We start from the raw sequence: 15,363 nt of genomic DNA, 5'->3' as shown, positions 1-15,363 counted from the left end.
GGAGCGGGAGAGGTGGATTCCTGCATCTGAGAATGGAGGGGGTTGGGAGCTCGGTACCCGGGGTCCTTGGAGAAGCGATGACCAGGGTCCCTGACTTCTCTGTCTAGGAGAGGAGGGGCTGGGGCCCGGGGCCTTTGGATCCTGGAGGAGGGGGGGGCGGGGGCGGGAGCAGAGGGTCCTGATCTCCGATCTCTATCTCCTAGGCGGTGGAAGTGCGCTGCGTCTCAGACGCCTAGGTCGGGGGAAAGCGCCCTCCTTCCTCTCTGCGGCCGCGTGATTTCGGCTTTCAAGCCGCAGGTTCGAAGGGGAAGAAGGAGGGGGTGCGAGGGGAGGAGCCGGGGACCTGCGACAGGGGCGGGGGGAGGAGCCGAGCTGGCGCCGCGGCCGGCGCGCGGGGCTGCGGCGGCGGCGGCAGGGGCAGCTCCGGGTGAGTCCGCTCCTCCCCTTCCCCGTGCCACAGCCCCCGCCCCAGCCCCATCCCGGGGGGCGGCCCGGGCGCGTGGGGGCGGGGGTAGGGGCAGAGGTGCGCGGATCTCCGACCCGGGAGTGGGAGTGCTGCAGCGTCTCCTGGCTGCCCCGGGGGAGGGGCACGTGGTCCCGGAATGTGGGGGGGTCCCGAAACACCTGGGTGCACCCCAACCGATCCCCCGGGCGTGGGGGTGGTTTACCCACTCCATGGCCCCTCCGGACTTAGGACTCCGTGGCTTCTCGAGGTCCCAGACATTATTCATCTCCCCTGCAGCGCCTTGGGACCCCGGCATCTCATAACCGCCCCCCCCACCTCCAAAAAATTCCCATCCTATCTGCAGCCGGGAGAGGCACTAAGGACTCCAACTCCCATCAGTCCCTGCAGTGCCTGGTCTATGAAGCCGCAGCAATGCGAGCGCAAGGCCTGCCGGGAATTGTAGTCTTTAAGCTTAACAGGAGCTGGGGGCCCGAAGGTGGGAAGGGGGTGGCCGGACCTCCCGGGGGTCGCCTGAGGTCGAGCAGCTGGCCCGAGTAGGACAAGATGTGAGGCTCGGGCTAAGCTTTTTCTCACGGCCACGGCCCCCAGATCCGGCCCCCTCTCCCACCACCTGGGTCTTGGGGACAGTTCCGCAGCCCCTTATCCACCCTACAACCCCAATGGGCTACCGCCAGCCGCCGCCTCCGCTGCCATCCAGGACAAGGCAGGGATAAGCGCAGGTGAGTCTGACTATGCCCGTCTCAGAGTCCTGGCCTTCTGCGGCACCCCACGACACCTGTCCGTCTGTGAGCCCTGATCTGTCCATCCCTAATTTCCCCTGCACCCTCCTTCCAGTCTATCTCTGATGTCTAGCTCCAAACCATGTGTCGCTAATTCCCCTTCTCCCCACAGCCACCTATTTCTCCCTGTGTTTTATGAACGTCCCCCCCGCCAACCTTCCTTCTGCCCCCATGACTGTCTGCCCAGTCCTCCATCCGCTGTATCCTTTTGTCCATCTGTGATCTCTGGCCATTATTTTTCTGTCCTTTATTTCTGCACCCCATCCATTCTCCTGTCCACTATTTGTCTCTCAAAGATATTTCGGTCCACTCTCTTGCCTGGCACTTACCACTGCCCGCTCGGTCCATCCATCTCTCACACTCCTGTGAATTACACACCAGCTTATTCTTTATGGCTTGTCCATCCCAAGTTTCAATCCTTGACTTTCCCTCTGTCTGTCTGTTCATCTGCCCTTCTCTTCCAGGCCCCAGTTTGCCCTTCCCATTATCTCTGTCTCCCTTCCCCTTGTCTCTCCCTCTCTCAACTTGGTCCTTATCTCTGCATCCTTCACCTTCATCTCTCCACGCCAGCATCAGACAACCATCTCCTATCTCTCTGCCCCCATCCATCTCCTTCTCACTCCCCCTCTCCTCTCCTCTCCTCGTCTACACCTTCCTGTTCCCTGGACCTCCCAAGCCCTTTCCCACCCTGGGCCATTGCTCATGTTCTTCCCGCTGTTTTGAATGGTTTTCCGCACTCCAGCCCCACTGCCCACTGCTAATGGCTGGCTCCGTCTCGTCTTTCAGGTTTCAGAGAACTCCCCCGATGACCCACCTCCAGGTCCCTTTGTGACACATCCTTCTTTTAGGGCAGTTCTCACAGTCTGAGGGCTATGTGTCCATATGAGTGTGTTTGTTGATTTGATTGTCCTTACGTCCTCTCATTGGACTGTGACACCAGGAGGCCGGGGACCGAGTGGGGCTTGTTCCCTGCTGGATCTGCAGCAGCCCACACAGTGCCTTGAGCGTAGTTGGTGCTCAGTGAATATCTGTTGAATGCACGAAGGAGAAATGGCGGTTCCATTGTCTCTCCATCCCTAAATTCTGTCCCTGCATCTGTGCAACCCTAATCTTTGTCTCCTTGTCTGTCCAACCCTTTATTTGCACATCCTGAATCTCTGCCCCTTGCCTGGCCTTCCCAGTCTCTTCCTCCTTGTCCATTTCCTCCCAGTTTCTTTTCCCTTGTTCATTGCCCTCCCAATCTCCATCCCCGTGTCCCTCCACCTCCCAATCTCTGTCCCTTTGTCACTCCACTCCCAGTCACTACCCCTTGCCTATCCTCTTTCATTCTCTTTCCACCCCTTATCCATCCCCTCTCTCCCCCCCATCCCATTCCCCATCTGTACCCTTGCCCGGCCCCTCCCAAGCACAGGACTCGCTGGCCACCATGTCAGGAGACTACGAGGATGACCTCTGCCGTCGGGCGCTCATCCTGGTCTCGGACCTCTGTGCACGGGTCCGAGATGCCGACACCAGTGACAGGTGCCAAGAGTTCAACGACCTGCGAATCAGAGGCTATCCCCGGGGGCCAGATGCAGGTCAGCACCCCCAGCCATGTTGGTCAGCCCCCTGCTTCCACCATAGGCAGAATTTTTAGAGATTTAGAGCAGCCTTGCTCAGCTTCCTGTGCCTTATGGAGCCAGTCCCTCTTAGAGTCTTGCCTCCATCCTGCCTGTTGCTGGTCCCCCTAACCTCTAGTCTAAGGAGAAGGAGCTATGTGGTCCATTTGACCCATGACCTTTGGAGTTTTGCCCTGTGGGCCTCCTATCCACCCTCCCCACCCCCACTCCCCTGCTGCACACACCCCCTTCAAGTGTCTTTGTGCATCTCACAAGTGCTTAGAAGCTCAGGCTCTAAATCAGTCTGTCTGACTTGTCTGGGTTCAAATCCCACCTCCGCCACTTACTAAATGCATGGGTTCTTCTGTACCTCAGTTTCCTCATCTGGAAAATGGGAATAATAAAAGTGACTACTCCATGGAGCAGCTGAGAGACTCAAATGATATAACACATGTGACTTGCTAACAACAAGCTGGGCACACAGTGGGCATTCGATAAATGTTGGAATATACTTACTGAGCACTGATTGTGCGCCAGGCAGTATGTAAGGTCCTTCACATATCTCATCAACTACTCATGATGACGCTTGGTGGTACATATAATCCCTATCTTCTCTTTTTTAAATTTTATTTAAAAAATTTTTAATTGAAGTACAGTTGATTTACAATGATTCATGTGTATGGCAAAGTGATTCAGATATAGATATTGATGTATATATTCTTTTTCAGATTCCTTTCCATTATATGTTGTTATAAGACACTGAATATAGTTATGATCCTTATTTTCAATGGGGGAAACTGAGGTTCAGATGGAGTGGTTGGTCCCCCAGCTAGGAAGAAGTAGGGTTCTGAGAGCTAGGGAATATCATGAGCGCCTTCGTCCAGACGAGAAACCTTCACGAAGCAGGAGCTGGGATATTAGGATGAGTGCCAGGGTGGGGCTCAGCATCTCAAGTGCAGGGTGTCCAGAGGTCGGTGATAAGGGATGAGGCCCAGAGAACTGCAGCAGCTCGCTTGGAGTCTCATGGTCTATATGCAGAAGAGCCCGACTGTGACCCCAGGAAATCTAGCACACTACGGTGATTTGGCGAGCTGGGGGTGGGGTGTCTCAGGACCACCCCCAAATTCAGTAATTCCTAGGACTTTGACTTGGAGAGAGTCTGGGTCAGGCTAACAGTGGGGAACGGCATCTGTCCAACTTCTCTCCCCCTTCTCTTCCAAAACGACCCCTTTTGCTCAGTTCTCCCCGTGTTCAGAAGGCTGGGGGGCCCTTGCTCTGGCTTCTAACAGGCCCCCAGAACTCTAAGTAGGTGCTGGTCATTTCAAAATGGACTCCCCAGGGGATTGGGGTCGGGTGGGAAACTCAAAGTCCTTCCACTGCCTGCCCTGTGGCCCTGCAGGGTCACTTCCTGTCTCTCTGAGCCTCAGTTGCCTTGTCCATAAAATGGGATCAGTCACCCTCAGGTGGTATAGTGTCATGAGGATGAACATCAGGGACCACTGACTTAGATTCACCGGGCGGTTCAGGATTGAAGCACATCCCCTTGTCACCAAGCGCTCCCTGAAGGGACAGCACACAGCGCTTCCACCCTGCTGTCCTTGCCGCCGATGCTTTGGTGACCTGCTCCTCCCCGTGCGCCCCATGACCCGCCGTCTGGACACAGCAGGAATTTCCCTCTGTGATCCACTTCATGGATCAACCCCCAAACAAATTCACATCTCCTTGAAAAACCCCAGTCCTGGCACCAATTACTGAACGAACCTTCGGTTCAAGATCTGGGCTGTCCCGGGTTTCTCTGAAAGGCATATCAGCACACAGCAAGCATTCAGAATGTGTTAGTGGTGATGGTGTGGGATGCAGGTGGCAGCACTGGGATTTATCATCCTAACAAAAAGTCCTGCTTGAACCGCCATTCACTGGGAAACACTGAATGTGGTAGCCCAGTGGTGAAGATGGTGGGCTCCGGAGCCAGGCGCCCCGGACTCAAATTCTGCCTCCTCCACTCCAGCTACAGGACTTCGTGTCTGTAGTAACTTCATGTCTCTTGGTCTCAGTTTCCTTTTGTGAAAAGTACTAATGGGCATAATCATGTTGCCAAGCTCCTAGGGTGCCCTTGAGGCATAAGGAAGCTAATGTCTATAAAGCACAGTAACCTCTCAAGAAATGTTTGCTATTATCTTCCCCAGCTTCCTCTGCAAGCCATTTACTCCCTCTGTTCTTTAAAACCACTCTGACAGGCAGAACTGAGTTTTCCCCATTGGACAAATGGGGTGGGTCAAGCTCAGAGAGGTGAAGATATGTTCCCAAAGCCACACAGCGAGCTGGAATTTGAACCCTGACCTGCCTAACTGTGCCATGCGATCTCCCCTCTCTTTGATCACCTCTGAGCATTTGGGGGAAGCTTAGTTCTAAATTGGAGGATGTATCCACTTATAGGAGAGGCAGTGAGATCAAGAGAATAAAAAGGATGAAATCTGAAGACAGACTGCTGGTTCAAACCCCAGATCTGTCATGGACTAGCTGTGTAGCCTTAGCCGAGTCACCCAACCTCTGAGCTTCCTCATCTTTAAAGTGGTTAGACGGAAACACCGACGTTGCGTAGCCGTGGAGTCTATACTGAATAGTACGTGTAACGTGTTTAGGATGGTGAGAGGCCAACACTAAAGCTTAGCTTTTTCAGGGAGAGCTAAGTTCTGACCCCACCCTGACCCCTGACCTTTGTCCTCACTCTCTCCAGACATCTCCGTGAGCCTGCTGTCGGTCATCGTGACGTTCTGTGGCATTGTCCTTCTGGGTGTCTCCCTCTTCGTGTCGTGGAAGCTGTGCTGGGTGCCCTGGCGGGACAAGGGAGGCTCGACCGTGGGCGGTGGTCCCTTGCGCAAAGACCTAGGCCCTGGGGTCGGGCTGGCAGGCCTGGTAGGCGGTGGTGGGCACCACCTGGGGGCCGGCTTGGGTGGCCATCCCCTGCTGGGGGGCCCGCATCACCATGCCCACACGGCCCACCATCCGCCCTTCGCCGAGCTGCTGGAGCCGGGCAGCCTAGGGGGGTCTGACCCCCCTGAGCCCTCTTACTTGGACATGGACTCCTACCCAGAGGCCGCAGCTGCTGCAGTAGCCGCGGGGGTCAAACCGAGCCAGACATCTCCCGAGCTGCCCTCGGAGGCCGGGGCAGGCTCGGGGCTGCTCCTGCTGCCCCCCAGTGGTGGGGGCCTGCCCAGTGCCCAGTCGCATCAGCAGGTCACAAGCCTGGCACCCACCACCAGGTGAGACAGGCCACCGGGCTGGGGGTCCACTCTGAACTGCCTTTCCTCTTCCGTGTCGCCTTCCCATCTGCGGCGCTCCTGAGTCCCGGGAAAGGAGGGAGCTTGGGGCGTGGAGTCCTGGATCCTGGAGAAAGATGAGGCTGGGGACCCAGACTCCTGAGTTTGAGGGAGGAGGTGGCTAGAGGTCTGAGCTCTTAAAACCAGTGGAAGGAAGAAGATAGGGACAGGACTCTGAGATCAGGAAGGTGGGAGAGAATGGAGATTAGACCCCCGAGTCCCTGAGGCACAAAGCGATTCATCATTGTTGGGACCTGCAGTTCATTGATCCATTGATCCTGATTCTATGCATGCATATTGAGCGCCTAATATGACCTAGACCTGAGCTGGGTGTTGGGAAAAAGTAGAGGTGAGCATTGCAGACAGACCCTCATGTCACTCCCAGTCCAGGGGAAGTGGGTCCCCAGATCAGCCTGTCCTGAGCCAGGAGGCCAGGTCTGCAGAAATACAACCTAACGGACACGGGTGGGACCGGATGACACCGGGTCTTGGATGCCAGATTGAGGGTCTGGGACCTTGTCCTGGGGCGCTGGGGAGCCACGGAGGGCTTGAGCAGAGGAGGTCAGCTCTGGGTATAGAAAGACCTCTCTGGGGCCACACGGGACAGACTGGAGGCCAAGAGTCCAGGCAGGGGGAGGACAAGGCTGAGCTGAGATCACGGGGGTGGTGGAGAAGGAGATGAGGCAGAGAGAGTCGGGGGCAGCGAGTCAGGGATGGAACTGGGGGGCTAACAGCTGTGGGCATGAGGGGGTCGGAGGAGGTAAGGACAGCACCCAGGGGTCTGGCCTGGTGATCGGGTGGATGGTGAGGCTGTCAGAGGACCTAGGAAGAGGGGAGGGTTTGAGGAAGACCCTGAGCTTATCTGGGTCTTGTTGAATGGGAGGGACCTGGGGGGGCACCTGGGGGAAACTGCCTTCTAGGATTGTCTTGGGCCCCAGAGGTTCATGGGTGGTTCTCCTCCAGGCGGGAGCTGGTCAGTGGCTCATGGAAAATGTAGTCTGAGGTCTCCGGGGAAACCCTCCAGAGGTTGATGGATACACTGGTTCTGAGTTGCTCATTCCCCCATTATACAGATGAAGAAACTGAGGCTCAGAGGGTGTTAATGACCTGCTCAAAGTCACTCTGGGAGCAGGGAATGGCGCACTGATCAGTAGCTGGGGGCATCTCACCCCGCATCCCTTTTAATGGCTCCCCGCTCCCCCGCTTCTCCCAGCCCCGTGCCTGCCTCTGAGTGCATCTGGCGCTGCCCTGTCCAGTCATCACTAGGGGCCCCACCACATGGACTTCACCACGGGTGCAGTGGCCCATGCAGCAAAGGATGGATGAGCAGAGGGACTGAGGGGGTGGGAAAATTCAGGAGACGGGAGGGAAGGGGTTTTAGGGGAGAGAGGAGGTGAGGATGGCACCAGATGTCTGGCCTGCAGGCCAAGGTGGATCTTCGGGGGCTGGGAGAGGGAGTGGGTTGGGGAGAAGGGTGCGAGCCCAGTGGGGAACACAAGAGGAATGTGGTGTCTGATGGGGCCGGGAGGCTGAACCTGGCTGGAGCCCAGGAGACACACTTAGCAGACAGAGGCTGCTGATGGTTGCGGAAACCTGGGGCACAGATGAGCTTGTCCAGGGAAAGCATACGAGGGAGAAGCAAAGACAATGGCCAAGATGGTTAAGGATGGAGCTGTGGGCTTCCGTAGTGTTCCACAAGCACAGAAAAGACAGTTGAGAGAGAAAGAACAGGCCAGGGGCCACGATGGCCAGGTGGGAGAGCGTGAGGATGGGCCGGGGAAATTTGGAGGAGGGCAGATGGAGGTCGGGGGATCTGGGCTGTGTGAAATCCCAGGGCTCCACAGAGGTTATTCAGGGTCACTCCTGGAGGTCAGATGGAAGCTTTGAGAGGCTGGTGACAGCCCAGGTCTGATTTGGAGTTAGCTTAGAGAAGGGGATGGTCACCCCCCCATACAGACGGGGAAACTGAGGTTCAGAGGATTCAAGCGCCCTGCTCAAGGTCACAGTGGGCAAAGGTGGGGGTCTGTGGGCCCCTGGCTGTGGGGTTTGGGGAGGAGGCCGGGAGGGGCCCCCCAGGTCTTCAGGTGCAGAGATCAGAGCCACTGACTCCATCTGTCTTCCCCACCCGCTGCAGGTACCCCGCCCTACCCCGGCCCCTCACCCAGCAGACCCTGACCCCGCAACCAGACCCGGGCAGTGAGGAGCGGCCGCCCGCCCTGCCCTTACCCCTGCCAGGCGGAGAGGAAAAGGCCAAGCTCATCGGACAGATCAAGCCAGAGCTGTACCAGGGGACTGGACCCGGCGGCCGGCGGGGCGGCGGGGGCCCCGGCTCTGGGGAGGCCGGCGCGGGGGCGCCCTGCGGCCGCATCAGCTTCGCCCTGCGGTATCTCTACGGCTCCGACCAGCTGGTGGTGCGGATCCTGCAGGCCTTGGACCTTCCGGCCAAGGACTCCAATGGCTTCTCAGATCCCTACGTCAAGATCTACCTGCTGCCTGACCGCAAGAAGAAGTTTCAGACCAAGGTCTGGAGTGGAGGGCTGGACATCCGGGTCCCAGGGAGGAGGGGCGGTGTCCGGACTCCCGGGTCCGAGGGAGGAGGGGCCGGTGGGCATGGTGTCTGTCTCCCTTCCTCGCCCACCCCCTCCAGGTGCATAGGAAGACCCTGAACCCCGTCTTCAACGAGACGTTTCAGTTCTCGGTGCCGCTGGCTGAGTTGGCGCAGCGCAAACTGCACTTCAGCGTCTATGACTTTGACCGCTTCTCCCGGCACGACCTCATCGGCCAGGTGGTGCTGGACAACCTCCTGGAGCTGGCCGAGCAGCCCCCCGACCGCCCGCTGTGGAGGGACATCGTGGAGGGTGGCTCGGTCAGTGACTCCCGCACCCTCTTCCCCAGGGGACCCAGGACCCCCCAGCTTGCCATCTCCTTGCCCCCCTACTACTTCACAACCCCATAACTCCTGGATCCTGGAGTTTTCTTTTTAACTTTATTTTCCTGCAAAATATTGCAAACGTACCAGCAGGAATAGAGAATGGTATGGGCTCCCACTCCCTTTCTGCACTTAGTTAAATATTAACATCAGAACCAGGCCCCAGATTTCCCAACTTCTGACCCCACCTTGACATCTGATGGCAACCATTCAGAAAACCATAACAGATGCCACCTGTTTTATCAAAACTCTAGGCTGTGACCCCATGACTTCTGCCTCTGACCCCGGATTCCCAACCCTCCATCTTCCCAAGCCTAGAGTGCCTGGCTTTTGTTTGTCAAACTTCCTTTCCCCTTACAACCTCCTCATTTTTTCAATTCCCAGTCTTCCTGAGACCCCCAGCCCCTCTGATCTCTGAACATTTTGTTTCAAAGCTCTGACCCTTAAGCTCTCTAATTTAATCTAATCCTCTGAGTCTTCATGGTCTCCACTGGAACCCTGATAGTATGATTCCCTAAAGCCTCACACTGGAATCCCCGATATCCTGACATCTCCCCAGTGCCCCCAACACCCCCCACTGGCCCCTTTTGCCTGTCTTACAGCCTCGTTCTCCTGTACATCCAATCCTTCCCCGAGCCCAGCTCCTAGGTCTTTGTTTGGGTGTCCTGACCCCTTCCATGCCCCAAACTTCACACCCTCCCAACTCCTCAGCCCTCTCAGTTCCAGTCCATGGGTTTCCCAACACTCCAGTTCTCTATTGATCTGGGGAAGCTGTGTGTGAGTGGGGAGAGGTGTGAGCCCTGTCCTCATATCTTGAGAGGGCTGGTTTTGCCCACCCGATGGCCCAACTCAAGCTCCTTCCCGTCTCTGAGCCTCCGTTTCCCCCTACGTATCAGGTGCGTGTGGCTCTTCCTAAGGTATCCTTCACCCGGGGGGACCACAGCCCGCTTGCTCTGTCCCCCAAGCCCAGGCTCTGAGAACCACCTGCCTAGTTGTAGGGTCTTAGCTCTGCTCCCTGTTATTCCCCGAGGCCGCCCCGCTCGAGGGCCCCCTCCTGCATCTATCCTTGTCTCCTCTGTCACCTCACATTTTCTCTTCTCCTCCTGATCGCTTCAGGCCTAGGTGGTCACACAGGGGCCAGCATCATGGGGACACCCAGGGGGAGTCTTTGCTCAGGGCGGCAGGGAGTCTGGGAGCACGTGGGAAGAGCTGACAGCTAAACTGAGGCTTGATGACTGGGAGGAGACGGGGAGGGAGGGTACTCTCGCTGAGGACACAGCCGGGGCAGAGCCTCAGGGGAGCGCGTGGGGAGTCTAGGGACCTGGGCTCCGGCTGCGTGGGTGGGGGGTGAGGCGCTGAGATGAGGCTGAAGACTAGGGCAGCCTGGTGTCGAGGCGGGGGATCTGCCTCCCTTGTAACCTCGCGCAGGCTCTTGTCTGTCTCCTGCCCCGAGATTGACCTCTCCCTGTGTCTCTTCTCAGTCCCACCTCTCTGGATCTCTGTCCCTTTCTCCATGTAGGTCTCTGCCTCTGTTTCTCTCTCTCCTCCCGCACCCCCTCCCCATCTTTTTCCCTCCCCTCATTCTGGGTCTCTGTCACTCTCACTGGGTCTCCATATGTGTTAGTCACTTCAGTCGTGTCCGACTCTTTGCGACCCCAGGGACTGTAGCTCACCAGGCTCCTCTGTCTGTGGGGTTCTCCAGGCAGGAATACTGGAGTGGGTTGCCATTCCCTTCTCCAGGGGATCTTCCCGACCCAGGGATTGAACCTGAGTCTCCTGCATTGCAGGCCGATCCTTTACTATCTGAGCCGGGGATCTCCATACACTGCCCCCCACCAAGTCTCTGCCCCCTGGGGACTCTCTCCCCTCCCAGGCCTTGGTTCTCCCTGAGTCTGTACCCCTCTTCCCCTCCCCAGTAGGTCTCTCTCCTCTCTGTCTGGGTCTCTAGGTACTCACCGCACCCCCACCCCCCCCACCCCGCCCCTCCACTCTGCTCTGGGTCTTTCTGACTCTAGAATCCTGTGGGTCTGTCATTCTGACTCTCTCCCGCTGTTTGCATCTCTGTCTCAGCGGATTTCTCACAGCGTTCTTCTCTCTGCCTCCCTCTTTCTGTCCTTCTCCTGATCTCCCCCCAGCCACGCCTCTTCCAGTTTTCCCCGCAGAACAAATAGGCTTTGACGGTGGTGGGCCGCTGTGGCCGGGGAGTTTACCAGGTTTTGGCCCGGAGTCAGATTGTTAAGTGGATCGGAAACCTGAGCCTTGCAAATCGGGGAGGAGAGCTGGAGGCTGGAGATGGGGAAGTCAGGAAGAGACTGGGGGGAGGCTGAGACAGCGCCTCGCTGGCCCCCTTTCCCCAACTGCAGGAAAAAGCAGATCTTGGGGAGCTCAATTTCTCACTCTGCTACCTCCCCACGGCCGGCCGCCTCACCGTGACCATCATCAAAGCCTCTAACCTCAAAGCGATGGACCTCACCGGCTTCTCAGGTGGGTTCCTGGAAAGGCGCCGGTTTCTGAGGGGCAGGGAGGCGGGTGAGACTCCCGGGTCTGAGCGAGGAGGGGGCTGGAAGCCCAGACTCCACAGAGTCCTGAGAGAGGAGGGGAGGGGCGTCCAGACCCCCTGAGTCTGGGCGACGAGAGTCTGAGGTCTGGGCTCCTGGATCCGAGGGGCTAGGAGAGAAAAGATTGGGAACCAAACGCTTGGGTCTGGGAGGAAGGTCTGGGGTCCGCGACGGGGTCCGAGGGACGAAGACCCGGTTCAGCGCCCTCCCTCCACGCCCGCCCCCAGACCCCTACGTGAAGGCCTCTCTGATCAGCGAGGGGCGGCGTCTGAAGAAGCGGAAAACCTCCATCAAGAAGAACACGCTGAACCCCACGTACAACGAGGCGCTGGTGTTCGACGTGGCCCCCGAGAGCGTGGAGAGCGTGGGGCTCAGCATCGCGGTGGTGGACTACGACTGGTGAGGCGGGGCGCGGGGTGAGAGCGGGGTGTGGGGCCCGGCCTGCCGGCCTCGGGGGTGCTCACCAGCCCCCACCCGTGACCCCCAGCATCGGGCACAACGAGGTGATCGGCGTGTGCCGCGTGGGTCCCGACGCCGCCGACCCCCACGGCCGCGAGCACTGGGCCGAGATGCTGGCCAACCCGCGCAAGCCCGTGGAGCACTGGCATCAGCTGGTGGAGGTGAGTGGGGCGCCACTCACCCCTTCATTCCCGCAACCCCTCATGTCTTCGTGGGCTGCTCAGTCACAGGTTCGAGTCCCCGCTCCGCCCTCTTTAGCCGTGTGACTTGGAGCAAGTTCCTTGATCTCTCTGTGCCCCCGTTTCCCCACCTGGGAAATGGGACCCTTAGAAGCGTCTATTGTTAGGACTGGTGTGAAGATGCAGTGAGTTAATGCAGGACTAAGTGTCCGCCTCTGAGTAAGGGCTCAGTAAATAGTCAGCTACTCTTATTATTATTACTCATGATGCTAAGTCCCGAATAAAAGGAAAGGGAAAAAAACCTGGATGATAAAATAGAGCAGGGCTTTATTTGTTATTTAAAGCAGGCTGTGAAAATTGGTGGATTGTGGTTTACGGGGTAGGGATCAACAATTTTTCTTTTGAAATGAATAAGAAAATAAAATTGAAATAGAACAGTACAGAAATTTTCACAGGGCAGGAAACCAAGGATGGTGGTATTAATTTATTTTTTCCCTGGGGGTTGCAGTGCAAAAGGTTTGAGAGTCTTGGGTGGGGGGAGAGGGAATCTGGAGGGGAGTTGGGGCATGCCCTTTCAATTAGGGAGTCCTGGAGGGCTTCTCGGAGGAGACATTTGAGCAGAGGCATGGAGGTTGAGAAGGAACGGGCTTAGGTTAAAAAAGCTTGTAGGAAGAGGGTGAGGCTGCCAGTTCCTCCAAATCATCCAGACGGGAGGTGTCAGTGGTGAGCCCGGAGCAGAGAAAGAAGGGGATGGGAAGATCCCAAGAGGCCTTGGGGGTCACGGGAGAACCAGCTTGACAATTTTTAAATTAAAAATTTAAGATCACTTAAGAACCTTAATTGGTCAAGAGAAATTTTCAAGTATGGGTTCTCTCATTTGAATCCAGGAAAAGCAAAGAAGTAACTTTCAAAACTACTGATGACTCTACTGTCACTAAAGCCAAGAAAGTAAAATTATACTAAATTCTTGCAGGGTGAAAATAAAACATTTAAGATAGTATGAATTTCAGTACACTTACTCTTCTTTTTTTTTTTCCTTCAATATTTTCTCAACTAGTTTAATTTTCCAGGGGGGAAAAAAAAAACAAAAAATACAGAAAAATCTAGTACATATTTCTCCTTTTGTCTTTGGTTCCTGAGCCCAAAGGTTGGGCTTTGGTTCCTGGCCTTTACTGCCAATTTAAATAAATTTAAAGAAATTTCAATTTTAAATAAATAAAATAAATTTTAAACAAAACAAGTTGTCTTTAAAACGGCACTGGACTAACTTTTACTTAAAATTTATATTTTGCTCATCATGGACTATTTTTGCATTGATTTTGATTTTTTTTTTTAAAGGTGGTATTACAATAGCATTTATCTGGATTGCTGCATTTGGGTGCACCTTGCATTTTATACCTGGATTCAGTTCCTCACTTGGAATTGACTAGTGTGGCCCTGCTTTGAAGTTTTCTCTGGGGTTGGAGTGGGGAGGGATGTAAAGGGCTGAGTGCAGAGCTCAAAAGTGAGTTTTGAAAAGACTGATTATACTTAGCTGAACAGATGGCAGCTCTCCCTGCTTTCATCACTTACTCGTCTTCTAATTCACTCACTCGTTTATTCACAAACTTCTCTGGCAGCTCCTGTGAAACAAGCTTGCCATGCTCCTCAGTGAAGAGGAGCTGAACCCTGGCAGAGTCTGGCCACGACCTTGACTTTCAGCCAATGGTGTTCTGTGGCTGACCCTGACCATTCTGTAGCTCAGCCTTCCCGTGGCTCCCCAGCACTCTCAGGACTGGGTTTCAGCTCCTCGGGGGCTGTGCAGGGTCTCCCCCATCACCCCAATGGCCTCGTCATCTCTTCTCACATTTCCAGTAATGTCTCCTTCGTGCCTCTGTTTTCCCATCTGTAGAATGGGACTGTAGTACCACTTGCCCCATCACTTCAGAGCTGGGCAAAAAAAGAGAATTATAAATGATGAAAACAGGTGTGATGTCTTATTAGGTTCATTACTGGCAACTGTTTTGCCTCTGTCCCCCTCCTCCTGAGCCTTTGGATTTCCCCCTTCAGGAAAAGACTTTGACCAGCTTCACAAAAGGCAGCAAAGGATTGTCAGAGAAAGAGAACTCAGAGTGAGAGGTAAGGAACCCAGGCCAGGGGTGAGAGGGGCTTGACTCCCAGGTCTGAGGATGGAGGGACATAGCACCAGGATTCCTGGGTCCCTGGAGTGTTTGACAGCCATGACCAGCTAGGTCATGGGCTGGCTGTCCGCCATCACTAATGTTTCCTTGCTGCCCAGTCCCGCAGGTCTGGCCAAGGCTTGGAATCAGACCAGGCCCCCTGAGGACCCCATCCCTTCCTGCCCGGACTGTGAATTCATCTCCTCGAAGCCATAACGTCCGAGCTGCGTGGTGCGAGGCAGCCCTGGGCCTGCCCATCCTTCTACCCCTGGAGGCTTGGGGGTGGTGGGAGGCAGGCGGGCCCAGCTCCCTGTTTCAAAGTGGGGGGCATTCAGTCTCCACTGTGTCTGTCTTCCCTCCCCGGGGCTCCCCATCCAGGTGAGGGGCCATGCATGTCTGGGGGATCCCTGCCCCCCAAAACCTCTGTCTGTCTGTCTGTTGTCTGTCTCTTTGCTGTTTGTACAAGACTTACTGTCCTAACCCTCGTGCTGGCTGTGAATGTCTACGGACCAATCTCCCGTGTCCCCCTAGACACGCACACGCCCGTGTCCACCCTGTCTGTTCACTACACCCTGAGTCTGGCCGATTCCCCCCACTGCTGCTGCTATCAACTCCAGAATAAACACATACATTGGGTCTCACTCCATCTGGGGCTCCTGTCCTTTCTGGGGCTGGGAAGCTGGGTTGGAACATCTCAGTTTGCATTCAAACAAATGTTTCATTCACTAGCAGGGTGACCTTTGTCAACTTAACTGATTTCTCTGAACTTTTCTAAATGTTACACCGGCCAGGACCACTGTAGTCATAGGACACAAAATGCAATCCAGACTATTGTAAACCACAAGCAGAAATGAAGGACCTCCATGCAAGCCTGAGTGTACAGAAGGACTTCAGGCATGGTTGGATCCAGGTGTTT

At 55.8% G+C, this 15,363-nt stretch overlaps 1 protein-coding gene across 4 annotated transcripts; it reads left to right on the top strand.

Moving 5' to 3' along the window:
- Positions 1-468: 468 nt before the first annotated feature.
- Positions 469-15,087, top strand: SYT3 (synaptotagmin 3). 4 transcript variants are annotated; one of them, XM_043899905.1, is made up of 10 exons: positions 469-1,185; positions 2,657-2,822; positions 5,581-6,106; positions 8,298-8,685; positions 8,811-9,029; positions 11,456-11,576; positions 11,878-12,049; positions 12,138-12,270; positions 14,338-14,406; positions 14,567-15,087. In XM_043899905.1, the coding sequence occupies exons 2-9, from the start codon at positions 2,672-2,674 to the stop codon at positions 14,401-14,403; spliced, it is 1,776 nt and encodes a 591-aa protein (XP_043755840.1). In that variant the 5' UTR covers positions 469-1,185; positions 2,657-2,671; the 3' UTR covers positions 14,404-14,406; positions 14,567-15,087. The 4 variants fall into 4 exon arrangements, with proteins under 4 accessions (XP_043755840.1, XP_043755842.1, XP_043755841.1 ...); XM_043899907.1 differs by having other exon boundaries at positions 2,652-2,822; XM_043899906.1 differs by having other exon boundaries at positions 2,427-2,822.
- The last annotated feature ends 276 nt before the right edge of the window (positions 15,088-15,363 follow it).

Source organism: Cervus elaphus, chromosome 4, assembly GCF_910594005.1.
Source record: "Cervus elaphus chromosome 4, mCerEla1.1, whole genome shotgun sequence".
Classification (NCBI taxonomy): Eukaryota; Metazoa; Chordata; class Mammalia; order Artiodactyla; family Cervidae; genus Cervus; species Cervus elaphus.
This window is presented reverse-complemented; position numbering and strand designations above follow the sequence as displayed.